The sequence below is a fragment of the Trichoderma breve genome, chromosome 2 (genome assembly GCF_028502605.1).
Source record: "Trichoderma breve strain T069 chromosome 2, whole genome shotgun sequence".
NCBI classification, from domain to species: domain Eukaryota; kingdom Fungi; phylum Ascomycota; class Sordariomycetes; order Hypocreales; family Hypocreaceae; genus Trichoderma; species Trichoderma breve.
In genome coordinates, this window is record NC_079233.1 from 4,659,816 (window position 1) to 4,686,819 (window position 27,004).

The 27,004-nt window shown below is 47.8% G+C and overlaps 8 protein-coding genes across 8 annotated transcripts; 4 read left to right on the top strand and 4 right to left on the bottom strand.

Moving 5' to 3' along the window:
• Positions 1-275: 275 nt before the first annotated feature.
• T069G_03651 (FAD binding domain-containing protein) lies at positions 276-2,128 on the bottom strand (the record flags this gene model as incomplete). The annotated part of the gene is made up of 6 exons (XM_056170861.1): positions 276-545; positions 618-977; positions 1,051-1,377; positions 1,434-1,501; positions 1,568-1,781; positions 1,859-2,128. 6 exons carry the CDS (start codon positions 2,126-2,128, stop codon positions 276-278), a joined length of 1,509 nt encoding a protein of 502 aa, XP_056031753.1.
• Positions 2,129-3,232: 1,104 nt separating this feature from the next.
• T069G_03652 (fungal specific transcription factor domain-containing protein) lies at positions 3,233-5,341 on the bottom strand (the record flags this gene model as incomplete). Its single annotated transcript, XM_056170862.1, has 6 exons — positions 3,233-3,415; positions 3,473-3,982; positions 4,065-4,453; positions 4,532-4,590; positions 4,674-5,007; positions 5,143-5,341. The coding sequence occupies 6 exons, from the start codon at positions 5,339-5,341 to the stop codon at positions 3,233-3,235; spliced, it is 1,674 nt and encodes a 557-aa protein (XP_056031754.1).
• Positions 5,342-6,327: 986 nt separating this feature from the next.
• On the top strand, positions 6,328-7,407 carry T069G_03653 (nmrA-like family domain-containing protein; the record flags this gene model as incomplete). The annotated part of the gene is made up of 2 exons (XM_056170863.1): positions 6,328-6,399; positions 6,457-7,407. 2 exons carry the CDS (start codon positions 6,328-6,330, stop codon positions 7,405-7,407), a joined length of 1,023 nt encoding a protein of 340 aa, XP_056031755.1.
• A 538-nt stretch (positions 7,408-7,945) lies between these two features.
• Positions 7,946-9,094, bottom strand: T069G_03654 (2OG-Fe(II) oxygenase superfamily domain-containing protein; the record flags this gene model as incomplete). Its single annotated transcript, XM_056170864.1, has 3 exons — positions 7,946-8,313; positions 8,380-8,677; positions 8,774-9,094. 3 exons carry the CDS (start codon positions 9,092-9,094, stop codon positions 7,946-7,948), a joined length of 987 nt encoding a protein of 328 aa, XP_056031756.1.
• A 1,202-nt stretch (positions 9,095-10,296) lies between these two features.
• T069G_03655 (serine hydrolase (FSH1) domain-containing protein) lies at positions 10,297-11,100 on the top strand (the record flags this gene model as incomplete). Its single annotated transcript, XM_056170865.1, has 1 exon — positions 10,297-11,100. The coding sequence occupies one exon, from the start codon at positions 10,297-10,299 to the stop codon at positions 11,098-11,100; it is 804 nt and encodes a 267-aa protein (XP_056031757.1).
• A 947-nt stretch (positions 11,101-12,047) lies between these two features.
• On the top strand, positions 12,048-19,898 carry T069G_03656 (male sterility protein domain-containing protein; the record flags this gene model as incomplete). The annotated part of the gene is made up of 6 exons (XM_056170866.1): positions 12,048-12,668; positions 12,732-13,623; positions 13,678-13,981; positions 14,054-14,977; positions 15,041-16,850; positions 16,908-19,898. The coding sequence occupies 6 exons, from the start codon at positions 12,048-12,050 to the stop codon at positions 19,896-19,898; spliced, it is 7,542 nt and encodes a 2,513-aa protein (XP_056031758.1).
• A 1,356-nt stretch (positions 19,899-21,254) lies between these two features.
• T069G_03657 (metallo-beta-lactamase superfamily domain-containing protein) lies at positions 21,255-23,039 on the top strand (the record flags this gene model as incomplete). Its single annotated transcript, XM_056170867.1, has 2 exons — positions 21,255-21,415; positions 21,485-23,039. The coding sequence occupies 2 exons, from the start codon at positions 21,255-21,257 to the stop codon at positions 23,037-23,039; spliced, it is 1,716 nt and encodes a 571-aa protein (XP_056031759.1).
• A 1,339-nt stretch (positions 23,040-24,378) lies between these two features.
• T069G_03658 (tetratricopeptide repeat domain-containing protein) lies at positions 24,379-26,395 on the bottom strand (the record flags this gene model as incomplete). Its single annotated transcript, XM_056170868.1, has 4 exons — positions 24,379-24,537; positions 24,608-25,827; positions 25,904-26,202; positions 26,325-26,395. The coding sequence occupies 4 exons, from the start codon at positions 26,393-26,395 to the stop codon at positions 24,379-24,381; spliced, it is 1,749 nt and encodes a 582-aa protein (XP_056031760.1).
• Positions 26,396-27,004: the final 609 nt, after the last annotated feature.

Here is a 27,004-nt window from a genome sequence, read left to right on the forward strand (position 1 = left end):
CGCGCAACCGATGCTAAGAATTGATGATTGTCATTCCATATTTATTAGGTACCTAAGTATATATAAGGCTGAAGAGTTCAACCAATGAGAGTGAGATTACATTTATAATGCAAATCAGAGTCACGTCGATATTTGTTTATGGGTTCAGGTTGTGCAGTTAGCCTGTGTGTGGCCTCAATTGCGCTCGACAGGCGATGAGTTACATCCATGCTTGCTTAGCTCCATGTATTATAATTATGATACCTATTAAATTAAAGGGACAACTATGTAACCTCTCATGGATATGAGAGGGGAATAGGATGACCATAGGCGAAGAGATTATTCGGATCATACTTTTGCTTCAGTTGAGCCAGACGCGGTAGCTTGTCTGCTCCATATACATCTTCGATCTTCTCGTCGCCACGAGCATAATTCACGAAGACAGTTGGAGTGCTGTATCCAGAATACGCGGCGAATTGCGATCGCAACTGAGATCCGTAGGTGGCTGCTCCTTGTGCTGTGACACTATCTCCAGTGTCGTAGACAAACAACTCTTGGCTATAATGCTAGTGTATCAGCAAGAGATGATAAAGATATCAAAAGTGTGGGGAGTTTAGATCTTACAAAAAGCCGCGAACATCTCTCCATGGCCAAGAAGTCTCGCTAGAAGGGACAGCAGCAGTGGCATTATTGGCAAAGAGCTCCAAAATAACTTGGCTACCGCGGCCGCCAGGGTACTTCTGGAGGAAGTCTGTCAATGTCTCGAAGCTTTGTTGCCAACCTGCTGCACTATACGTCTTCAAGTTGAGGTTAAAGGTGTTACGCAGCTTATTGGGCACGCAATTCAGTGCATCAGATCCACCTCCGCTAACAGAAATGATTCGGTTCCATGGCAGGGTAGCTGTGATGAATGTCGCATTGAGTGCTAGAATTGGAGCCAAGGTTTTACGAGCATCCGCCTCTGTGCCAAAAAATATCCAATCGGATACGACTTGGCTCTAGATATCAGGTCAATCACCATACACCAGATCTAATGTGCCAACACAAGTTGGATATTTCGCTAAAACTTACGACATTGTGAGTGCTGTTCCAATTGAACACGATGATGCCTGCCAAGTTGACGGGCATGGGATTGAAGCTCTTCTCGATGATGTTGAGATACTCTAGACTCTTCTCTGCTGGAAGGACAAAGTCTAGCATGAAGGCATTTCCGCCGTTGTTATTGGAGAGCGGCTGGATCTTGAATGTGGCAGAAGTGATGACTCCGTAATTCGCACCCGCACCGCGAATAGCCCACCACAAGTCTGGGTATGAAGTAGCAGATACCGTTTTAACGACGCCATCAGCTCCAACCAAGCGTACAGATTGCAGCGCATCAGTCGTCAGGCCTAGCTTACCCTGTGTGGTCAAAATGTCAGCAAAGTGCACCCGTGACTCTTGAAATATGGCCTTACCATCAGACGTCCAACGCCACCGCCAATAGCGACACCGATGACGGAGGGACATGAGCAGCTGCCAGTTTCTAAGCATGTATTTAGTCAAAGATTTCTCATTGCTCTTGAGTAACTACGGTACCAAAGACACTTACGGATGTAAAATCCGGCGTTATACAAAGGGTCAAAGATATCTCGGTAATGAACACCGGGACCAACGGTCATCGTCTGGGCAGCAGAGTCAATGACAATAGAGTTGAACTTGCTTAGGTCCAGTGATACGCCGTTCTCGAAATCGCTCATGTTGGCGCCTCCATGGCCACCGGCCCGGGCCAAAAAGGGAAAGCTATACGATTTGGCAAGATTAATCTTAATCATTTTAGTCAATCAAATTTCTCTTTCAACGGGGAGTTTGGTCTACAAAGCCCAAGAAAGTATTTGCATACCACTTTACTAATGTCTCCCTCAGTTCCTGGGCTCACAGCGGCGCTATATGTCGGTTGGTTGAAGATTGAATAACGCTCCGTGGCATTATCAAAGTTGGTAGAGCCTGGGAATGAGACAGTGGTGTTCGCAGCCCACTGTCGGGCTGGGTCTGTCAGGAGGGCCCTGAGGTCGGTCGTACGTTCCCTAATCGTAGGACTGGCTGCAACTTCCACAGAGAGAGAGACACATAAGAGGGCAGAGGCCCAAGTCTTAAACATTGCCTTGATCATGGCTGGACTGAACACAAGAGAGACACGAGAGACAAAGCCGCAATGCTTGGCTACATGGCAAGAGGCATAGAGGGAGGGCTATGATTTATATTCCTGAATCTCAATATAAGCAGTCAGCACATCTCGGTAAGCCCAATATCCAGGCTGTATCATATGGTCTCGCCCCTTCCATCATCCTCTTCAATACAAGTGAGAAACAAACGGAGAATCAATTAGCCATTAGCTATGCTATGTTCGGGTTGTGCTACAGGGGAGAAGATGGCTGAAGTTCAGCTAACAATCCTTGAAAAGATGTCCAGCCTCGCCGCTGCGCTTGATTGAGTACCTAGTCACAATGGTTCTGACAGGACCCTCTGACATATGTAGTTTAATGATTACGGTGGGGCCTAGATCAGGAGAGAATCCTTTGAATCGTTTAAAAGACTCATAAGCTCGTAAAAGTAAGATACGGGAAAATAACCAGGTTGAGTAGAAAGATAAGCTGTACATAGGGTACCCCTGGAACCTGTGCATGTACATTGATAGCTTTTCTTTTGCGTTAGGAATGAAAACCGATATACAGTAAACCTGGGTTATAACAATGTGTCACGACTTCGATTCTTATGGTCGCAACAATGGGCCTCCACCGGATAAACAACGGACCGCCTAACCAGTCAGGAACGGATCATTAGATCATTGAGATGATCCAGTGATCTTCCCACGGATCATCGCAAGAATGAAATGATCCCTTCAGGACCATCTGGGATTTATGATGATCCAGCCAGCACGTACATAATCAGATAGCTAGTCGTTAACATAGCAACAAGATTGATCAATGCGTTCAACCTACTAGCTACGTGATAAGATTGCCCACAGCACCCTACCTGCTCTGTCAACATAAACTGCGACCAGTTTATTGCCCTGAGAAGCTACCCTATACTATTTGGTATAGACCAGTTCGTCACACATATATTAAATGAATATGTACTTAGCAGTAGATAGCTAGCTCGGGACGACTTTTTTGCCCATAGGGGATTTCGCTGAGTAATCGGCAAGGTCGTTAATAGAAAGCAAACAAACACAATCGTCACACATATATTTACTATTATATCCTGACCAGGAATATCAAACTGGGTCTTGGTATATATCTGAAATATCTATGTAACTTTGCTGCACGTTACTAGCACTGCTTAATCGACGTATCACGTCCAGTAACTCCTGTTGCAGAGGTGCAGCAATGGAATTCAAGCTGTTCGCAGATAAGAATTTGACGCCAAGGCATAGTGGAATCGGTGTAAATGGGTGGATCTGGATTCAAATATCAATAAATAACTATTCCATGGGGAGGAAAGGACAGCTCATTACCTTGGATAAGGGAAAGTCTAAGAGAGAACGAGCAAGCTCTACGATACGCTGCGCCGCACCAAACGCCAGTTGCTGGAATTCGGTGTTCAGTGAGTTTGAACGACTGGGACTTCCATTTTGCCACTCTAAAGACTGAGCATTGCCCCAGAGATAGAGTATTGACGCTTGAGCCAGGAAATTGGCAAATAGCAGCGCCGGGTCCGAAGAGTGCTTTTGACTAGGATAGTCCTCCTCCAAGGTCTGCAGCCGCAGTGCCAGGGCATTGTCTAACGGTTTTCGCCATTCGAGAGAGTCATAGTCTGCCTGGTTGTGTAAAAGGTACTTATTATGTTGCTGTGCGTGAAATGATATCCGCGCACACAGTGCCGCAAGCATGATGCATTCATTGAGTGGCGACTTGACTGTCTGGCTCCGTTTGGAGAGTAAATCGTGCAAGAAGTCGATGCAGACTGGCTGGCCATTCTGAAACTCATGATCCGGTACGGGAAGACGTGTACAAATCTGATTTCTCTTTTTTAGCATCGATTTCAAGTACGGAATTCAACGTCAAAATATATATATTGTGAGTGTATTAAAGACACAGCCAGCTTACCATATGCTCATTCACTACCAGAGGTAGGTTGCTGTGTATGCTGGAGAGAATTTCAAGGATAAAAGCCATCCAAAACGCACGACGCTTTTCTTCCGTTGTTATGAAATCAATTTCGCAATTAGAAGGGAGATTATTTAGAACGTCAACTTTATGCAACCCAATTAGCTGGGCTAGTCGAAACGTGTAAGCCGCACTGAGGCTCGTTTCATAGCGATTCATCTTGATAAACTCATAGGTGGTCCTCAGGACCCATGCTTGCACAAGTTCGACATCACCTACAGAACCCTGCCCACCAGGGATTTGTACGAGGGTTGTAGTAGCAAGAAGCCGCTTTACTTCCAAGTATAGTTTGTCTTGCAAGTGTTGAAACTGTGGTGACATGAGCGAGGCTGTTGCCCAAACAGCATGTTGAAGACAAGTGCGCGACCTCGTCTTGTCAGGTAACTTTGACCACGAGAGATACCTACGTTGATGCAATATGGGAACGGCGGCGTGTATTCTGTCGAAGTATAATTGGTCACTGTCTCTGGAGTTAGTGGATGTAGCAACCATAAACTCCGTACTGGAATATAAAAATAGCATTTGGAAGAACCAGAGGGTGTGTCATACAGCTCAGTTTGCATGAGATCGGTAATATGTAGACTGTTACTACTGTATTCCGATAGAGATGTTGTGGGTGTATGATCCTGCAAAAGGGCCATCGTCGTGGACACCATATTGACATCAAAGTAGGAACTGAGAGAGGTGTCTGACTCCGATACCAGAGGAGTTGACCTCATTGTAAGAAGATCCGCATCTGTAGGTAGCCTGGCATCTTCTAGGCCGGCAAGAGTCGCAGTTGTATGTGATGTGATTGTGTCGAGTATCTCGTCGCCATACTCTATATTATCCGGCCACTTGAGATGGTGCTGTTCCTGTTGGCGAAGACGGTCTTCGAGAGTTTCTAGTGCCGTTAGTTTCTATTAATGGAACCAGCCCCATTGTACTCAACGCCTATCATTTTTTTCCCGCAAGCGAGAGTCGTTCGCAGCTGACTTCTTCGTCTTCAATTGAATCGGGCACATTCCGCAAGACATACCAATCTTGTTTTGCAAAGCTATGAGATAGCCCTTTTTAGGTCCCCGCGGCTTACGGTTTGGGTCGACGTCGCATTGTGTGTCGATATTCTCGCAGCTGGAACACCGCGGCTGCCTGCCGTCACATCGTAGCTTACGTCGTCGGCACTCCTGGCATGCTTGCCTCTGTCTCCTACGGGAGGGTGTTGGCGTTGGTATCATAATGATAATAAGCCGGGGTCAGCTGGAGATGTTCAACCGAAGGGCGGTAGTAGAAGCAATTAGTCACATATGGGGTTTAACAGGACTGCGAACAAAAGCTGTAACAAGCGATATATGTACCTGGTACCTTCTTACTTGGTTTCCAATCTGAAACAAACTGCGCAGTATTCATTGCTCTAAACGCCACGTGGGACCTGTGCCCGACGGCTAAATCGTGATTCAGATTCCGTTTTGGGGAGTAATAAGCTTATGTCGGGGGTCTTTAAAATGACCCCATGCCCATGCTACAGCAAGCACATGTAAGGTGTGTTAGGATTAGGTTAATTTGTAACTATCATATTTTTTACGTTGTATAAGTCGTTGTTCGCGCTACGGTATGACAGAGCGCGACACTAACCTTGTTTCGTATTTCGGAGTCTATGATTTGCGGAGCTTATTGACAACGATACACACCAATCGGAAAAGGTGCAATTCACACACTAACCTTGTTTCGTATCTTCCGCGACTAATGATTCGGCAGCAGCCAGTTGCCCGTCATTCTTACGCGTTTAGGCTGCTGCCAACGGGTATAGTAGATCCATTGGACTAGCCTTCTTTCGTATTTTAGCAGGCAATGATTTGGCAGGTTCCTAGCACACCTAGTGTTGCAACCGTGTTGCGTCTTTTGATAACCTTCTGTGGGTGAGACAAACCTTCTCTCAACTTGTGAATCAAAATCCCAGAGCTGTGAAAGATAATTGTAGTTTCTTAAGTCCATTATAGTCCCGCTAAATCCACCATAATCCCGCTAAGTCCATGACAACTCTACGACACTTGAACCAGTGATGATGAGCTTCTGAGTATATAAGAGCTGGAGGTGATTCCCTGCCTCGACTTGTCTCAAAGCTGTTTACATCCAGGATCTCTGAGCTGATAAAAACTGCTTTATTGTTGAATAGCATTTCTTTAACAATACTCGAGCATATACAAATACATCAATATCAAAAATGGCGCCCAGCTACGCTAAAGATCAGCCTGCCGGGTTCGAGAACCATATCCAGCGGGTGGCAATCGTCGGAGTAAGCCGCCACCCCCTTGCGATGCATGATGAGACGATTATTGATCATATTTTCTAGGCTGGTGGCCAAATCGGCAAGCACATTGCGGAAGAGCTAGTCAAGACTGGGAAGCACACTGTCACCGCCATCTCTCGTATCGGCAGCAAGAGCCCCTTGGCTGAAGGTGTCAAGGTTGCCCATGTTGATTATGACAACGAGCAATCTATTGTAGACGCCCTCAAAGGACAACAGTTCCTCTTCATCTCTTTAGCTGTTACCGCTCCTCCCGATACCCAGGACAAGCTAGTCAAGGCGGCCGCCAAAGCTGGAGTCCCCTGGGTCATGCCAAATGGTTATGGCACCGACCCGCTCAACGAGAAGCTTGGTGACGAGAACTTCAACGGCAAGGGCCTTCGCGCTGGAATTAAGAGTGTTGAGGATGCTGGATTCTCTTCTTGGGTGCTCTTGACTACCTCGTTCTGGTACGAGTTCTCTCTCAGCCTCGGCGCGAACACCTGGGGAATTGACTACCACAACAAGAAGGCAACCTTTTTCGATGATGGCAAAACCCTCATCAACACATCCACCTGGGTTCAGAGTGGTAGGGCTGCTGCAGCTCTGGTGAGCCTGAAAGTCCTTCCGGAAGACGAGAACGACAAGTCTGTCACTCTGTCACAGTGGCGCAACAAACCTGTCTATGTTGCCAGTTTCCTAGTATCCCAAAGAGACATACTTGATAGTATTCAGCGGGTGACTGGAACAACGGATAAAGACTGGGAGATCAGCTATGAGCCTTCCAAAGAACGCTGGGAAAACGGAGTTAAGGCATTAAAGGAGGGTAACAGACAAGGCTTTGTCAGAGCCATGTACTCTCGCACTCACTTTCCTAATGGCGATGGAAACCTCCAGGACAAGTATGGGCTTGCCAACGATGCCTTGGGACTTCCCAAGGAAGACTTTGATGAGGCTACTAAGAGAGCAGTGGGAATGTTGGAGGCTCGTTATGACCCCCATGCTAGGGCACATTAGAATCATTCGAATACCCCGAGTAGCATTGAAATTTACATAGTAAATTGAATTTAACTTGATATGCCCGTGGCATTTTTAACCGTACAAAAGCTGTTCATCAGGCATCACTTTGCGAAAACAGGAGATTTTGATGGCTCAACAATCTTTGCGATTGGCCAATCTGCCATGGCATTTAATTATCTTCTCATCTGCCAATTGGCCCGTATGTAGCATTCGCCACTAGCACAAAAAGGAAATACAATCAAATAATGATTGTTCCCGCAGGTTTATCTTGAAGCAGACGGAAGCAGAAAGAAGTTGAATTAGTGGTTTTCTATATTTGAAAGAAAATTGCAACATGCACCTTTATTAAAATTAGATTATAGCTAATTTAGCAGTGCCTGTTCAATAGGCCTATTATTGCGATCATAAGTATTGGGTTGTAACATTACACAGTGGTTGTAAATGATGAAATAAATAAATCAACAAACAAATATATAATTGTGCTAATCTTCTACTAGACAAGCCTGAGCTCTTCTACCTAAGATTACCCACGAAATCACACTTTTGACTCAATTAGTGTAGGTGCTGCACCGTATGTTGCAATAGCTCTCTGGCGAATATGGTCCCCAAGATTGACCTCGCCACCCGAACCATCGAGCACTGGGGCCTTAAGCTTCATGTTTCCGTTAAAGAAGAACGCGACACTATAACGTTCCTTATCCGTGGTGATTACACGGTGTCTAGCGCTGCGATAGTACCCGTTAGTGTAGCGGTCCACAAAATCACCAATGTTGATCACAAAGGTGTTCTCCTTGGGAGGCACCGGGATCCATGTCTCAGTGGGTGGATACCAGACTTCGAGGCCTTTGGTACCAAGCTGTTGCAGGAGAATGGTAACGCTGCCAAAATCGGTATGCGCGCCAACTTTTGTTCATATTAGACAAGTGTCTCTGTAACAAATTTGGCAGAGTGATGAGATGACATATTTACCTCCAAATTGCTTCTCGTCATGTACAGGTTGTGCCGCATAATGTAGCATTCTCATTGGGATTGCAGGATTTTCAGCCAAGCTATCAAAGACATCTGGTGAACAGTTCCAGGATTTCGGAAGACCATGGCCGAGAATTTTGAGAAGAGTGTTGCCAAGAGCTACCATCTGTGACTGATATGAAATGAGTGGCTTTCGAAAATCGTCCTCTGGGATCGATGTTGGCCAGAGATTTGGGCCATTCAAGAATGTTCCCGCGTCTGGATGATCCGCGGGGATTTCTGCACCAACAACAAAGGTCTAGAATAGTCAGTCCAACTGCGACCCTTGATTCATTTAATCAAGCGAATATCTCTTTTGAATGAGAGCAATAGGGTTGCATATCAGAATAATTACCTCTTTCGTATCCGGCAACAGATGCTTGTGATGGTTTTGAAGAAAAGGGGGCTCATATCCTCTGAAAGATTGGCCCAGAGACTTTTTAACGCTTATCTCCATACGCTCCTCCATGGGAAGCGAGAAGAAACGTTTAGAGAGATCGAAAATCTGCTCTCTTGTCTCCGGGGTGATCCCATGGCCTGCACACTGGAAGAATCCATATGTCGTGGCGGCATGATGGACCTCGTCCACGACACGCTGTTTGTCCGCCGCTGACGAGGCAGGATTCACCCAAGCGCTAATGTCGATAGTAGGAATCTGCTGCGGGACTTCAGCCATCTTTGAATTTGGAGAAATACTATGTTTACGTTGTAACTTAAGACTTTGGTTTGCATCTATCTAGAAATCTCACGAATCTCGCGGATGCTTTTATACTGACAAACGGCGTAGTTAGAAATATACGGATAAAGTATTGGAAGCTGGCACGACAATGACTAATTCGCGTGCATCACCGGTAACTCTCTGAGTCTTCTACCTGACAGCTAACAACTCTGGGCAACATTGCTGTCTGGCCTGATGTGAGCTATTCATCGAACCATGAGCGTCTTTGCATCTAAACCTGCTAATTCCGAATTCCCGAATTGGTGTATAATTCCAAACATGCGACATTGATCCCACGGAAAGAGCTCTCGGACACGGATTCCCAACGCCTTCCGAGGTGTAAGCACAAATTCATTTTCCCAATAAGCGTGGGGCCGACAAACGTTTATCCGAAATGCTAACCCATCGCAGATGTCGGTCCGATCCGTTGGTGACGTGAGATGGCGAGATTGACAGGATCTGATCCTTCGTTCCCTGCTATCAAGTGGACCTGCATCTTTTCCTTAATGCATGTAAGCCGATACACTAGCTAGATACGACAGGAGAATTTACTCGATGGGGTAACCAGGAAGTAGTAGCAGGCGTCCTGGTTGGATAATGTCAGGATGTAGCCGGGACAATCGCCACCAGGATTTGATCTGATGTGGCTTTGTTACATCTACCAATACGCTTTCGGTATAGTAGAGTCATTCCACCAGGGTTTTCCGTTCATCTGACGGCATATCGTCTGAGGGTAAAGCGTTTCAATGCTGTTAGTGCGGAATGTTGCCTTATCTGATTGTGATCGTATCTCTCTACATGTATGTATCTCTTTGAAGGTGCAATACCGGGATCCTGATCCTTCCTTCGTCAGCGACATGGGACTTATCTCGCCTTGATCCATGTCAGATCTAGTGCTTATATTCATTTACAAAGAATCTTGAATATTGGTAATCTGTGATTGGTCTAATACCAAAAAAATACGAAAAAAATTACAAAAGTCCAACATTGACACCTTCGAAGAAGTCAATGAGACCCCTATTGATCAAATCTTTTCTATACAATTTTTCTTAGTTGACATCGTGTTGCAAAAGCCCGTTGATGAGCTTAAGTTACTTTCGTCAGTGTAATTTATTATTTGTTTGACGAGGCATTCTACGCAGTCTTACCATCCGCTCAGAATGACTTACGATCAACCTTACTATGGTGATCTCACCCTACACCTGCCTAGAATTCTCTGCCTCCACGGCGGAGGTACCAATGCACGCATTTTTCATGCCCAATGCCGCAGCATCCGCGCTGCATTGCAGAATGACTTCCGTCTCGTGTTTGCTGAGGCAGCGTTTTCGTCCAGCGCGGGGCCAGACGTACTGTCTGTGTATAAGGACTGGGGTCCATTCAAGCGGTGGCTAAGATGGCTGCCCGACCATCCTAATCCGGGGTCTGATGAGATCATAAACCAGCTTGACCAGTCACTACAAGACGCGATGGTGATGGATGACATGCGTGGAGCAACTGGACAGTGGGTTGGCCTTCTGGGCTTCAGTCAAGGCGCAAAAGTCTCAGCCAGTCTGTTATATCGACAGCAAATGCAGGAGGAGATGTACGGCAGGGGAAATGCAAGTACCAATTTTAAGTTTGGCGTAATTCTTGCTGGAAGAGCGCCATTGGTCTGTCTTGACCCAGATCGTCAGCCAGATGCATATCTGCCAGAGGCATCACAGATTACAGATGTCAAGGGGCCCAAGCGCCCTACACTGCATAACGGTGGTCACATGCTGAGGATACCGACCCTACATGTCCACGGAACAAATGACCCCGGCTTAGATCTTCACCGGCAACTATTTGAGGACTTCTGCGCGGCCGATAGCCGGAGATTAGTCGTGTGGGACGGAGATCACAGATTGCCGTTAAAGAAGAACGATGTGGGTAGGGTGGTCCACGAAATCCAGGAACTGGCAAAAGACGTCATGGAATACAATTGAAGATTGGTTATGTGTAGATACATCTAGATAGACAGCCGCTTTCAGGTTGCGAGGAGCTTAGATAAACAGGTAGTGAAATAATGAAAGCTACAAACATTATGCCTTTTAGTAAAAGTATTTCTTCAATTAGTAACTATACACAGGCAGGGTAACTAAGTTACAAGAATCAAACTATAAAGTACTCAAAGATATATACCTACTCAATTTAGTAATCACCAACTGCTTCTCTTAGATAGTTAATGTTACATCCATAAGAGGCGGTGACACTCACTAAGCTTCGTGTCATAGTAGACAGTACATGCAGATGTCTATAGGTTCCATGAGCCAAAAGCATCCTACAAAGTGAATACCTAGGAGGTATTCCCATTGCAGATAGGGTTCCATTGCAGATAGGGCCATGACGACAGACTTTGTGCCCAAGATGCTCCCAAGATGCTCCCAAGGATGCCGGGGAATGCGGGTGTCTCCTTGGCTAAACAATCGGATATTCTTTGCGCCGGAATTTCTCAGCCTGCGGCTTATGCACTGATTAGGTGTAAGATTTCGAATGCCGGAGAAAATACGATACGAGGGAGATCAGCTTAGGCGGCCATCGGCGTGGGGTTGCACTGCGGGTTGCATATGACGCCCTATCTTATCCCAGATGCCGTATACTACTATCTTGGCGCGGCGATCCGGGATGCCGCGATAAGCTTCATGCCAAGTAACATCAGGAAACTTTCTTGTAAGATCTCAAGGCAAAAAGTTACACCGAGTTATTGATGATACAGGTTGGCTTTGACACGTCACTACGATGAACATTGTACAATGGGCTCTTCAAAAGATCAAAATGCTGGCAGGTTCACAACTATATCTCTCTTTGATTCACAGACATAAGTCCTTCATCACTGACTTGATCTCCGTGGATTTCAACATCGTTGGTAGATTACAAAGTCATCCAAAACAAAATGGCAGCATCCCAAATCTTTGTCTTCGGGCCGCAGGCTCTCAGCTTTAACGCAGCATCATTCGAGAGTTTACACAGTAAACTTCACTCGGATCCCTTGCACAGCTGGGCGTTAGATGCGTTGTTAACACTTCCCGAAACCTTGGCTTCAGTTTCCAAAGAAGCCCCCAAGCTGCAACAAACCAATGGGTTAAAAGCCCTGGAGGCACTTCGCAAAGCGTTGCAAACTGGACATGTTCAGCCGGATCTTATCCCGCTACCGAATATTTTGCTCTCTCCACTGGTAGTCGTTTCGCAATTGGTGGACTATGTGGCATTTCTCAAAGCCTCTGAGCCTAACTTAGCCGAGACTTCAAAACTTCCAATCCCCTCCAATACGGACGCGGAGACGCTGGGACTTTGCACTGGTCTTTTGAGTGCCTTTGCAGTGGCATCAGCCGGAAGTGTGGCAGACTTGCAGCAATATGGTGCTGCAAGTGTAAGGTTAGCTATGCTTTCCGGTGCGCTTGTTGATGCAGAGAACGCATTGCGGGAACCTGGGAAACAATCTACATCTTTTTCAGTCTCTTGGGCTGCGGCAAGCTCTGCTGATGTGGACGTTGTCCTACAAAAGTATGCCGAGGTGAGTTACCCAGTCATCGGTCCATTGAATCTATTTTGGAGCTTATAATTAACAACGAATTAGGCATACATATCCGTGCAGATGGATGAGAAGAGGGCGACAATTACTTGCGCCCAAGACGTCGCATCTGAAATTCAGCAAGAATTGAAGGGTAGTGGTATTCATGTTACTGCTGTTTCTCTGAATGGACGTTTCCATTGGCCCTCCCATCAAGCCGATACAGATAAACTCATTCAAATTGTGAATAGCAATTCAGCTCTTCAACTTGCTGATGCCTCTGCTACAGTCTTGCCAACACGAGCCAACAGTGGAGGGCATTATATCCAATCAGGCAAGCTCCATGATATTGCACTTCGGTCCATATTGACGGATCAGTCGCAATGGTATCAGACGCTAGACATTGTCTATACTAGCCAGCTACAGTCTTCAGACTCTCAAGTGCTGTGTTTTGGTTCTGAGAGGTGTCTTCCTCCAACAATCGCTCGCAAGCTTGATGCGCGTCTCGTCCATGTGGCGGATACCAACCTATCTGGCGATTCAGATGACCGCATTGCAGTAATTGGCATGTCCTGCCAAGTGCCAAATGCCGAGGATCTCGAATCATTCTGGGACATTCTTCTTAGCGGCGAGTCACAGCATACTGAGGTTCCCCCGGAGCGTTTCAGCATGAACTCTGTCTTCCGTGACGTCGACCCCAAGCGAAAGTGGTATGGTAACTGGATTCGTGATCACGATGCCTTCGATCACAAATTCTTTAAGAAAAGCCCCCGAGAGATGGGCTCAACAGATCCTCAGCACCGTGTTGCACTGCAGCTCGCATATCAGGTCTTACACCAATCGGGATACTTCGGTGAACCTGACTTTGATAAGCATATTGGTGTTTACATTGGTCATGCGAATACCGATTATGAACACAATATCCGAAGCTACCCAGCAAATGCTTATTCTGCTACCGGTAACCTGAAGAGTTTTCTAGCAGGCAAGATCAGTCATTACTTTGGCTGGACAGGTCCTAGCTTGACTCTTGATACTGCGTGCTCCTCATCCACTGTCGCCATCCATCTCGCCTGTCGTGCCATTTTGAGCGGCGAAATTACCAGCGCGCTCGCCGGTGGTGTTAATCTTATGACCAGTCCTGAGTGGTATCTCAATCTGGCAGGCGCCTCTTTTCTAAGTCCAACGGGCCAGTGCAAGTCCTTTGACTCTCGAGGTGATGGATACTGTCGTGGCGAAGGTGCTGGTTTGGTCTTCCTGAAGAAGCTGTCAGCCGCTATAGCAGATGGTGATCAAATTTTTGGCGTCATCGCGGGCACGTCTGTGCTTCAGAACGAGAATTCCACGCCAATTACCGTGCCCAATGCCCCGTCTCTGGATCGTCTCTTTAGAGGCGTGGTTAAGCGGGCTAGAATGAAGCCACATGATATCACTGTCGTAGAGGCCCATGGCACAGGCACTTCAGTTGGTGATCCAGCTGAATATGACGGCATTCGCCGAGTCCTGGGAGGGCCAACACGCCCTGATAGATTGGCCCTTACGGCTGTCAAAGGATCGATTGGTCACTTGGAGGTTGCTTCTGGTATAGCATCGCTGGTCAAGGTCCTGTTGATGATTCACAAGGCGGCCATCCCACCACAGGCGAGTTTTCAATCAATCAACCCTGGACTCAATGCCAAGCCGGAGGATAACATTGATATCACGACAACCGTTAAGCCGTGGAAAGCCTCCTTCCGTGCTGCACTAATCAACAACTATGGTGCGTCGGGATCGAACGCCTCCATGGTTGTGACAGAGGCGCCTAAGCCAGCCAAGGCAGCGTCAGCGCAGCTGGCCGGCAAAAGCTTTCCATTTTGGCTCACTGGATTCGACGATAACAGTATAAAGAGCTACGCAGCGAAGCTAAAGAAGCTACTGAAGAAACAAGCAGCGTCAAACGAGGCCCCGACTTTGGCAAACCTATCTTTCCAGCTTGCCAAGCAGTCCAACCGCAAGCTACCACAAGCACTGGTTTTCAGTACTACCTCAATTGAGGATTTGGAGCAAAAGCTCTCCGGTATCGAGGCTGGCACTGGAAGTCCTTCGGTAAAGAAGCCAGCAGCGAGACCTGTAATCATGTGCTTTGGCGGACAAATCTCGACATTTGTTGGTCTCGACAAAGATGTGTACGACAATATTGCCGTCTTGCGCAAGCATCTTGATGAATGCAATGCAATTGCCCTTTCCCTTGGACTCGACAGCATCTACCCCGATATCTTCCAGAGAACACCAATTCAAGACGTTGTGAAGCTGCAGACTATTCTCTTTGCGATGCAGTATTCGTGTGCCATGGCATGGATTGACTGTGGAGTTGAGGTATCAGCCATTGTTGGGCATAGCTTTGGCGAAATCACTGGCTTGTGTGTTTCTGGCATCTTGTCCCTCAAAGACACAATCAATTTAGTATCGAAGAGAGCAAAGATTATCCAAGAGTCGTGGACAACAGAGAAGGGCTCCATGATGGCTGTTGAAGGAGATCTTACCACAGTTGAGAGTCTTCTCAATGCGGCTCGTGCAGGCTCCAAACAGGACATTTCAATTGCTTGCTATAACGGACCTAAAAGCTTTACAGTTGCCGGGTCTACCGCAGTGGTTCAAGCCGCTGCCCAGTTGGCCAAGGAGGACGCCACATATGCAGGGTTGAGAGTAAAGGTGCTCAATGTAACCAACGCCTTCCACTCCAGCCTTGTTGACCCCCTCACGAAAGAGTTGGTCCGCTTGGGTCAGGCTTTGACGTTCCGTGACGCCAAAATCCGCCTTGAACGCGCTACAGAGACGGCCGAAGGTGGTCGTTCCACTGCAGATTTTGTTTCCCACCACCTACGGAGCCCAGTCTATTTCCATCACGCCGCCACCAGATTGTCTGAGGAGTTTAAAGACGCGATATGGTTGGAGGCAGGCTCCAATTCCACGATCGCAGTCATGGCGAACAAGGCTGTTGGGGGTTCTGGTTCATCACATTTCCAGTCCATTAACATTACGACTGACGCTTCATACTCACTTCTCACAGATGCTACAACCAAGTTGTGGCAACAAGGCTTGGATGTGACATTCTGGGGTCATCACAAATCACAAATTTCTGACTATTCACCTCTTTTACTTCCTCCGTATCAGTTCGAAAAATCGCGACACTGGCTCGATATTAAGCAAGTTCCAGTGGTGACCGAGAAGGCAGCACCTGTTGTGCCAGTTCAGCCCGCCAGTGGCCTCATCAACTTCTTCAGCTTCCTAGATGATACCAAGAGATCAGTGCGTTTCTTGATAAACACGGCTGTACCAGAGTTCAAGCAAATGGTTGAAGCGCATATCATGGCCAGCACTGTGGCAGTGATGCCTGGCATGTATCCGGTCGAGATTGCCATCGATGCCATCTCTACTCTGCGGCCAGAGTTCCGGGACTACACTTATCAGCCCGAGTTACAAGGGTTGGTTTACTACAGCCCGCTTGTCCCACATCATTGCAGTAATGTCTGGCTCGACGTACAGGCGATGGACGAGACTGGATTGCTGTGGGAGTGGAAATTCATTGGCCAGGACGCAAAGGGAGTTTCTACACGGCATATGAATGGTTCAATCGTCTTCTCTCTGCCTCAAAGCGCCGTCGTCCAGAGCGACTTTGCTCGGCTATCTCGACTGGGGTCATATAAGCGCTGCCACCGCCTTCTGGACGGCAATGAAGCGCACGATGTCGTCGTTGGACGAAACATTTATCGCGCTTTTGAAGCAGTGATCGACTACAAGGATCTATATCGACATGTCACCAAACTGGTTGGCAAAAACGGCGATTCAGCTGGCCGTGTAGTCCGGACCAACGATAAAGAAGGATGGCTCGACTCGGTACTGACTGATTGCTTTTGCCAGGTCGCCGGAATCTCCGTCAATCTCTTCTCAGACCCTGGTGACTTTGTTGAGAGAGGCATATTCATCGGCGATAGAGTTGATCGGTGGATTCGAGCACCAGGGCTGCGAACCGATCCTGCTAAGCCAAAGGAGTGGGAGGTCTTTGCCGTAAGTAGCCAGGAGTCCGATAGCGCCTTCATCAGTGATGTTTTCGCTTTCGATGCCAGAAATGGGTCTCTGTTTGAAGCCATTCTTGGCATTCGATACAGCAAGGTGCCTATTGCTGGCATTCGCAAGGCCCTTAACCGGGTCGTTGCGGAGAATCCGCTGCAACCGGGCTATCAACAACTTGTACCGCAACCACAGGCGATACCGCAAATGCCTTCCTTTGCCGTGCAACAACCACCCATTGTCCCAACAGCCTCCACCAACGGAGTTAACGGCTTCAGCAGCTTCACAAATGGTGTTAGCACCAATGGTGTGAACGGTGTGAACGGCGTCCATGCTAATGGCACCCAAACACCACCTAATGGAGCTGCAAAGGCATCAGGGTCGCACATCATCCCCAAAACAAAGGAAATCGTGAGCAACCTGTCCGGAGTTGAGGTGGAAGAGATTGAGGACAAATCCGACCTTGTGGAGATGGGTATTGACTCTCTCATGGCCATGGAGTTGATTCGTGAGATTGATGCTGCGTTCAAGGTTACACTTGAGACGGACCAGCTCATGCAGTTGACCGATTTCCGAAGCCTTGTGGTTTGCATCGGCACCGCCCTGGGACTGGATGCATACGGAACTGGAGACGGCGTTAATGGCACTTCTGGGGCTCACACCAATGGAACCAGCGATAAGTCCAATGGGGCAGGCGTTTCCAATGGCGTCAACGGTGTCAATGGTGTCAATGGTGTAGCCCATGGGGCCACCCTCCCAGCTTCAACAGTCCACGATGTTTTCCGGGCTACCAAGTCAGCAACTGACGAGTTTATCGTTAAGAACAAGATGGATAACTACTACACTCATGTGCGCCCCAAATCAACCATGCTCTGTGCCGCATACATCGTGGAGGCGTTCGAGAAGCTAGGCTGTTCCATCAAGAATGCTCAACCTGGCCATAAGCTCGCAGCGTTCTCATATCTACCAAAGCATGAGAAGTTTATGAAGGAACTATACAAGATTATTGGCCCTGATGAAACAGGTCTGGTAGAAATCGTGGGTGGCGAACTTGTCAGAACTGCCGTCCCCTGTCCCGAGAAGTCAGCAGAAGTTCTCTTCCAGGAGGCACTGCGAGATGTGCCTGATCATGCACCAGAATTCAAGCTTTCCGCTCTGACAGGCTGCAAGCTGGCAGAATGTTTGTCTGGCAAGGCGGATGGCCTCCAGATCATTTTCGGATCTGCGGAGGGCAGGAAGACTGTGTCAGATGTATACGCCGTTGCGCCTGTCAACTTTACTTGGATCCAGCAGGCATCCTTCTTCCTTGAGCAACTCCTCCGTCGCCTGCCTGCTGATGGAGGCCCAATCAAGATCCTCGAGATGGGCGCCGGAACTGGCGGAACCACAGGCACTCTGGTTCCCATGATTGCTGCCCTTGGCGTCCCAGTTACCTACACCTTCACCGACCTCTCGTCTTCTCTTGTTGCTGCTGCCCGCAAGCGCTTCAAGCAGTACCCCTTCATGGAGTTCAAGGTGGTCAACATGGAATTGGCTCCAGATCCCAGCCTGATTAACACACAGCACATTGTCCTCGCCAATGCCTGTGTGCATGCGACGCGATCGCTGCCCATCTCACTTCACAACATCCGCCAGGTTCTGCGTTCCGACGGCATGCTGATGCTGCTTGAAGAAACAGAGCAGCTTCCTTGGGTTGACTTTGTTTTCGGTCTCCTCGAGGGCTGGTGGCTCTTCGAAGACGGCCGCACACATGCTCAAGTATCTGCCGAGCACTGGGAAAAGGTGCTTCGCGGCGCAGGATTCGGCCATGTTGACTACACGGACGGGAAGTGCCGCGAGGCGCAGGTACAGCGCATTATCTTTGGATTTGCCTCCGATATCAGGTACGCCGGCTCTGCCGATCCTCCTTATCCTATCACTTTGGGGCATGCAGAGCTGACGAGTATCGTAGATCGGCAGGCAGTCATTGATCACTTTATTCATAAATACACCATGAACTTCCACCCACCAAGTTCAGCACCGTCACAATCAGCGGGTGGGTTTGCGTCTCAACGTTGTGTTCTTGTCACTGGCGCAACAGGGAGTTTGGGGTCGCACATAGTATCAGCAGCGGCGCGAATGCCCGATGTCAGTAGTGTTGTCTGCCTCAATCGTCTAGGCACTGTGGATGTGACGACACGGCAGCAAGAGGCCTTTAGCATGCGCGGTATTGAACTTGAGTCCGATGCCATGTCTAAGCTTAAGATTCTAGATGCAGACACCAGTAAGCCCATGCTTGGGTTGTCATCCGATGTATACAAAGACCTTGTACAATCAGTTACGCACATTGTCCACAACGCTTGGCCCATGAGTCTCACTCGTACAACAAAGGCTTACGAACCCCAATTTCAGGTCATGCGCAATCTGATAGACCTTGCCAGGGACTGTGTAAACCTTCGACCAGATTCCTTTCAGTTCAGCTTTCAGTTCATCTCTTCCATTGGGGCCGTTGGCTATTATCCGTTGTGGACTGGTCAGTCTCTAGCTCCAGAACTCCCAACGACGGCGGACACAGCTCTTCCAGTTGGCTATGCTGATGCGAAGATTGTGTGTGAGCGAATGCTGGAGGAAACTTTGCGTCTGTACCCGAACAAATTCCGTGCCATGGCTGTACGAATTGCTCAAATCACAGGGTCAAGAACAAATGGATACTGGAATCCAGTGGAGCACTTTTCCTTCTTTGTCAAGTCGGCTCAGTTCCTTCGAAGTCTGCCTGACCTAAAAGGCACGTTGTCTTGGTCTCCAGTAAATGATGTTGCGGACTCGCTACTGGATATACTGACATCCAACATGGATCCTTACCCCATCTATCATATTGAGAATCCTGCACGCCAGCCATGGCCGGAGATGATTACTCTATTATCAAGCGAACTTGGAGTTCCATCTGATAGAATTGTGCCGTACGAGCAGTGGCTGAAGGAAGTGAAGAGCTGCGATGCTTCAACTACAGAGAATCCTGCAAAGCAGCTGATGTCATTTTGGGAAACACATTTCCTGCGCATGTCTACTGGGCCCTTGATACTCGACACCAAACATAGCCGTGAACATTCGAAGACGATGCGTGAAAGTGGGCCGGTGGAAAGTGAACTGGTGAAGCGATATATTCAGAGGTGGAAACAGTCTGGTTTCCTTGAGCAGATGTCATGATTAATATGACTGGTATGTTTTCATAGTCTTGCGCTATTAAATAGATTGAATGAAAACAATGAATCACATGTTTTACATCGTCACAGAGCATCTCCATTAAGGTGTACCCTTAGCTAGGTAGGAATAGTAAACATTATATTACAGTCTCAATAACGGAACATTTAAAACGATAATTCTACTCGTCGTAGCATCAGTCGAGAGGCCCCAGGGGAGGGATGGAAATTATCGGATGCTGGATTTGGGGACATAGAAGGAACACAATACAGACAATGAGTGCCTCGCAATTGGTTCCATCAAACTGATCGATATCTTGGATGAAACCCCCCATATGACGGGGTGTGCGATAAGCTGAAAAGTCCGTGTGCAAGTCTCTATTCAACACAAAGAAAATTAAAATACATTGTGTATAGAATTCTAGAATTCTGTTCAAAAAATTATCATCAGCTATAGTTTATTCTTTCTTAGTGTCAAAAGAAATGTACTCGGTACATTATCCATGTACAGGTTTTATGAGTACCCTCTATTCAGCTTATCACACTATTCCACATCTGAAGGTCACAATCTTGATCCAGGCTGGGACGCACGTGGACAACTATTCCCCTCAATACAACACAACAAGGACGGAGTATTATGCGATACTACTCAGCCTTTGTTCTTACATGCGTTCGGTGGAGCCGTAGCCCACCGGCGGACTCTACTGCTCCGACTTCCCGGTATGTTTTTTATTGCTTTGGAAGATGATATAAGGAATCAATATGATAGATTGTTTAAACGTCTTATATTATGCGCAGTACCTGGTCCGAAGCCTGCAAACTCGCGTAGTTTCTTTTTACCAGCTTACGTGATAACTTAGATACATAGCTGCCAAGTTCGGCTTCGTTCACCCCTGATCAGAGGCTAATCAAGATTGTTTTAAGGCTGAAGGAAGACATAATGACCAATCAGCGCTTTCTCGGAAAAACCATAACGCCTATGATATGCCGACCCGGTATAAGTAAATGTCCATGACCTTCTTGACTGCTGACAGAGTACGAAGTATATGCACAGGGTTAGGGGTTTACGGTTAGGGCGGCAACTTGGGTTTCACAATATGATTGAATAGAAAAAGACTGGAGAAGGGATTTGAGGAAATAAAACTTTACAAGAACACATTATTGATCACAAAAATGACGTCAGGACGGCTCTTCGGCAAGCCAGGGCTTTTTCGTGATTGTCAGCCGTGAGAGAGCCCCTGGAATTGCGTGGGGTTATCCAATCTCAAGTCCAGCATATAGGCAGCACAATTCTTTATAATGATATCAAATGCTCTGCACTTGATTTTCTGGCCTCGGAGCTTAAGGGCACACCACCGCAATCATGAAGCTTCAAGTCCGTCTTGTGTTGTTACCAGTCCTGGTTAATGGCGCCAAAGTCAACTCTCCTGGCAGCAATACTTCGGACCTATTGGCCCGAACTATCAATGCCCTCGGGGGTCTCCAGGCTTTGAACGATATCAAAGGACTGACTTTGCAATCTTCGTGAGTATTCTCCACGCTAAAGCATAAATGTTTATCAATGGTGTAAACCTGCTAACCCAATACCCGTAGTGATTATAGAAGTACAACGCTGTCTCAAAGTTACAGTCTTGACAGTTCGGATCAGCTAATTGCAACCGGAGCGACATCGACTATCTCTTTCGACTTTTCAGACACTCTTATCACCCAGCGAATTGACCGGAACCTGACTTATGACTATTTCTGGGCGCATGCACACCGGGATGGAAAGTTGGACTACAGTCTTGTAGTCCAGACAGGTTTAAATGGTTCGGCTTGCTTCAACGTCGGTGGCAGCGTCGATGATCCATCGGTACCTTTTGGCTACGCTGACAGTTACCTCACGGATTATCTCGTGCATTCTGCCCAGCAATCCGCGCTATTGGGCGTTTTGAAGCAATTTGAAGCTTCTAGCTCGCAGTTGGTCTACTCTGTCACCAGCATTGAAGCCTCCGGCGTTGATTATCCGACATTGTCACTTCCGAACGCGAATCTGGCGTTGCTTGTTCACAATGATACGGGGTTGCCTTACGCCATTCGATCAACAGAAACTCATGAAATCTACGGTCCTTCAACTAATGATGTCGTATTCTCTAACTATGCGTCGGTGTCCTTTGGCAAATCGCAGACGTTCAAATACCCTAACCGGATACAAACGATTTACAACGAAGTCTATGTCCTCGAGGACTACACGATTAGTCAAATCAGCGCCAATCCTCAGTTTCCAGATGGCTACTTCAAGGCACTACCTCCAACTCCACCTGCTGGTAGTCCCCCCGATAATGTGGCTCAACTGCCTCGTACAGATAACGAGTACCCTCGATCAGAAGTTCACGAGTTTTACGAGACAGGGCTTTGGTTCGGACCCTTTGGCCAGCAAAACAATGTCTCATCTGTTGTCGCGAAACCCGTGTTTCCAGGTGGAAACGTACCACAGATCGTCAATCTCTATGTGGGAACTGTGCCCGACTATGTACAGCTCCTGGTCGAATTCGAAGACGGACTTGTCATCACTGATGCCGCTCCCCATAGAAGCAAAATCATTTTGCAATGGGTCAAAGAGAATTACCCCGGCAAGAGCATTACGCACGTGGTCCCGTCGCATCATCACCGCGATCACGCAGGTGGTGTGGGAGACTACCTTGCTGCCGGGGCCAAGCTGGTAATCCCGGAAATAGCGAAAGACTATTACAAAAATGTCAACGGTGGCAAGTTTCAAACAATTACATATGACGATGAGCATCCTTTCATCAAGCAAGATAAGAATGTCCAGTTCCTATCTTTTTGGAAGAATGAGAACCCACACGCAAGTGACTGGACATGGGCTGCTGCCGCGCCGGCCTGTTCAAAGTTCAACAATTCTGAAGTCGTTGTCATCGATGCGGACATTGTGAATCCCAGACCTGGACCCGTGATGCGCTGGGATACTCCACACGCCATGCCATTTTTCGTTGATGCTGTTCATCGGGGTATTCCGCTAGAGGCAACCTTGGTTGGTGCACATGGAGGAACAGGGATAGGAATCGGCACCACGGATTCTCTAATCAACCTGGTGAACATTGCTGGATTTACGTACCCTAATTCTTCTAGTACAAAGGGATGGTGTTAAGAACTATGTATATCTATACATAATTCTCTTTAGAAGCCAGCTGGCTAATTACTTATATTCGACCATTTGGCTTTTAATACTTTGTTACAATCTTTAAATAGAGAAATATAATTCACTTAGCCTAAAAGATACAAAAGATATAGCTGTAATATTGTAAGCTGATTTTTATACTTGTAATAAGATCGTTGAATGGGTCCTGATTCTCATCGAGACTCTCCTCGCCCATCTCGCTGGCGTCATCGCTGTGATTTTCGTCACAAGGTCGACTCTGGCTCACGACACCATCTCCTTGGTCGGAGAGAAGGTGGAACATGTCTGTTTATTCCGACTCAGATGCCTACTCCGAGGTTTGTCTCTGTCTTCCTCTTCTCCCCTGTCAATTTCATCCTACCCCTCTTCTAGATCTTCGTCCGATCCGAAACCCCTCGCTGCTTCTCGATACGATACGGAACCACCATGTGGACATGGAGTTCCGACCTTGGACCCAGCGTGGTGGTCGGGAGTTGTCGTTATCATAGCTGAACTGGCCATCTCTATCATTCCTTGGATCTTATATGATGATTGAGGCCCCTTTCTTGTTGCTACAGCAGGGAATACTCTTGCCCTCATCAGTACTTCACTGCCTCAGTGGCGCGCCGAGAAGTACCGTGTCCAAAGAAAGCGGGTGCCACTGTCGCCATCACTCAGGGTAACAGCAGCTAGCATGCTATTGTCATTCTTAATGAAGGGATAAATTTGGGCTTGATCCCGAGATTCCGGCTCGTGGTACACGCACAGCTCTTTCATCTGAATGTACCAAAGCCATGTCCACTGCGTTGACATTCCTGTAGACTGTACTGGTCAGTAATGTGCCTAGGTTGAAGGAAAATATGTGGTGTAAGTCTCCAAACTCCATTCGTAAGAATAGCGGTTCGTTGCGCGCAAAGGGTGATGATTTGGAATTTTGGCAAAGGCCATAAAGTCGCGGATGGCACCTAATAAATTTGGCACGCAGATTGACGAAAGCCTTGCTACCCAGCTGATGCCTGATGGGGAAGACCATAGCGAAATGTAGATGACGGAAATTGTGAGCTGTTGGCTGGAAGAGGCCAGTTTTACTTGGAACATATATAGATGAGCCTTTGCATATGTTTGGCCCCAAAATGGAGAGCGCCTCGTGTTGGTTTCCTGTTGACATGATGAGGAGCATCAAGAGCAGTCGAGAATGCAGACAAATCATCGTAAAAATGAGAAATTTTTGCGAAAGCTATATAGATTTACATTAAAATGACTTAATTCATTGGCTCATTACTCCAGATTTACACTACCTTCACACGTCGCCCCTTTTGTTCCTTTGGTCTCATGGCCGACCTCCAACTCTGATGACACCAGCAGCTATCAGCTTCTGGATCTTGGACCGCACGCTCGGGTTCTTCATGTGCTCTTGGAGCGCCATGGGGTCAGACTGCGATTGTTGCAGGATGGACTGCATAACTGGATCTTGCATTATGCCCATAATCTACAAAGTCTCTTGTTAGCAAATGCTCATTCAACATGATACAATTATGTGAAAAGGGTTGGAATCTCACCTCTGGGTCTTGAGCCAGCCTCTGTCTAGTCTGCTCCTCTGACTCGTTCTCTCGGGCTGAGTACATGGCTGAGAAAGCCTTCTGCTGCTGCTGCTCAATCTCGCGAGCGTTGGCGCCCTTGTGGTGCTCTGCATCAACCTGCATCGCCTCGTCGCAAGCGTCCACGCACTCAGAGTATTTGCGCATGCCAAAGTAAGCCTGGGCCTTTCGGATATAAGCCCGGATGAAGGTGGGATCCTTCTTGATGGCCAGGTTGCAGTCATCCAGAGCACTGGGGAACTCAAAGAGCTTGACAAAGGCAGCAGCGCGGTTGCTGTATCCTCTGGGGTCCTCGGGTGCTCGCTTGACCATCTCAGAGTAGGCGGCCACAGCACCAGGGAAATCCATCTCCTTGAACTTCTTGTTACCCTCCTCACGGGCTTCCTCAGCCTTGGCAGGGTCGATGTATGCCTGCTTGGAAGCCTCAGTCTTTGCTCGCTCGGCAGCACGGAGCTTGTTCAAAACATCGGGAGTTCGGTGCTCGGTCAAAGATTTGTTGTAGTTTTCGACTGCTAGAGCAAGGTCTCCCTTCTTCTCATAGGCAGTGCCGATACGGGCATAACTCTTGGCAATCAGCTTGAAGTCAGCATAGATGAGTCGGCCCTCGTCAATTGCCTTTTGGCAGGACTCAATACACTTGTCGTAGTCTCCCTTCTCAAAGTAAGCTGCGCCAAGGTTGTTCAGGTAGGTGATATCCTGGTAGAGCTCCCATGCCTTGCTGTAGTGCTCGATAGCCTCGTCAAACTTTCGCTTCTTGTAGTTCTCGGTGCCAAGAGCCTTCTCCTTGTCGGCCTCTTCCTTCTTCTTCTTCTTCTCTAGAGCTTCCTCGTCCAGCTCGGGTTCGGGTTCGGGTACGGGCTCCTTCTTTGGCTCGGGCTTCTTGGGTGCATCCGTCATGGGAGTATCCTTGTCATCGGACACAACATAAGACTCGCTGCCCTCGGGAGCACTGTCGCGCATTTCCATGTCAACACCCATCAGTACACCCAGCACCTGGATCATTCTGGGATCACTGAAAAGGTCCTGTGAGTTGAGAGGATTTTGTTGAATCTGCTGCAGCTTGGCCATGAATGTGGGGTCGGCAAGGAAGCCGCTCGTCTTAGGGTTGGAGGCAAGCTTCTGAATGAGTTGGGGGTCCTTGAACATGTTTCCAATTCCGCCGGTAGGATCAAGTCCGCCGCCTGTACCAGATTTTGTGTTAGCAGTATTCTATAGTCTAGTGCGATTGTGCGTGTTGGTTTCTGCAATAAAACGTACCTGCTTCGGCCTGCATGGCCTTCTCAACAGAGGCCAGGCCGCTCTTGAGCTGTGCGTTGCTTGGGTCATGTTTGAGACCGGCCTCGTACGCATCGTTTGCTCCGAGCAGATCTCCCTTGCCGTGGAGAGCAGCGCCTTTGCGTCCCCAGCCCTTGGCCCAGTCTGGCTTGATCTCGGTCGTCTTTTCGGCGTCCTTCAGCGCATTGTCCCAGTCCTTTTTGGAGGCATAGGCAGCAGATCGGTTGGAGTAGAGGATGTGGTTTTCGGGTTGAAGAGCGATGGCCTGAGTGAACTTGTCGCTGTTTGCAAGCAAAGTAAAATCATAAATGTCAGTCTTTGGATCGGATCCCTTGAGTGTGACGACGAGGGACGGAGGGGTTCAGGTGGGGTGATTGGCAGCGAAAGCAAACTTGAAACTTACATAGCGTCGTCAAAGTTCTTTTCGGCGATGGCCTTGTTGCCCAGAGCTTTGAGCTCGTCTGCGGAAGCCATGGTGAATAACGAAACCTTTTAGAAGAGACAGTAGATGTCGTGTTGAGTGATGCTTGGGAAGAAAGACAAGGCGAACAAAAACTTGGAGATGATCAGCTCTGGACGAAAGAATCCAACTCCAGTGTGGGGTCTATAAAATACACGGCAAGGTACCTTCTAGCTGCTTCGATGCGGGATCGTGCCCCACCCGTGGGCTTTCAATTCCAATAGGCCAAAGCTGGTGTGGGGCGTTTTAATGGAAGTTGGATTTTGCTGTACGAGTCTCAAGGCAGAATTGCTGTTGGTAATGAGTATTTATGCCGTATCATTGGATGAAGAAAGTGTAGATGGGTGCAAGGAGGTACCTTGATAGCCTTCAAATAGTTGTACCGTTGCCCATGGCGCTGAACAATGAAGGGGAAGACTCGGCGAACATATATCCATATCGCCTTGAACATCTGTCATTGCCGTATTTCAGCTGCCAATGCAACGTGTGTCGCCAACGTAGAAGTATACACATATAACGAGAGAAACTACATCAGAAAGAAAAGCACTTGAAATGATCTATGCATCCATGCAGCCAAAGCATATTAGGTAGCACTAAAGTAAGCCTATATCGGTGGATTAGCT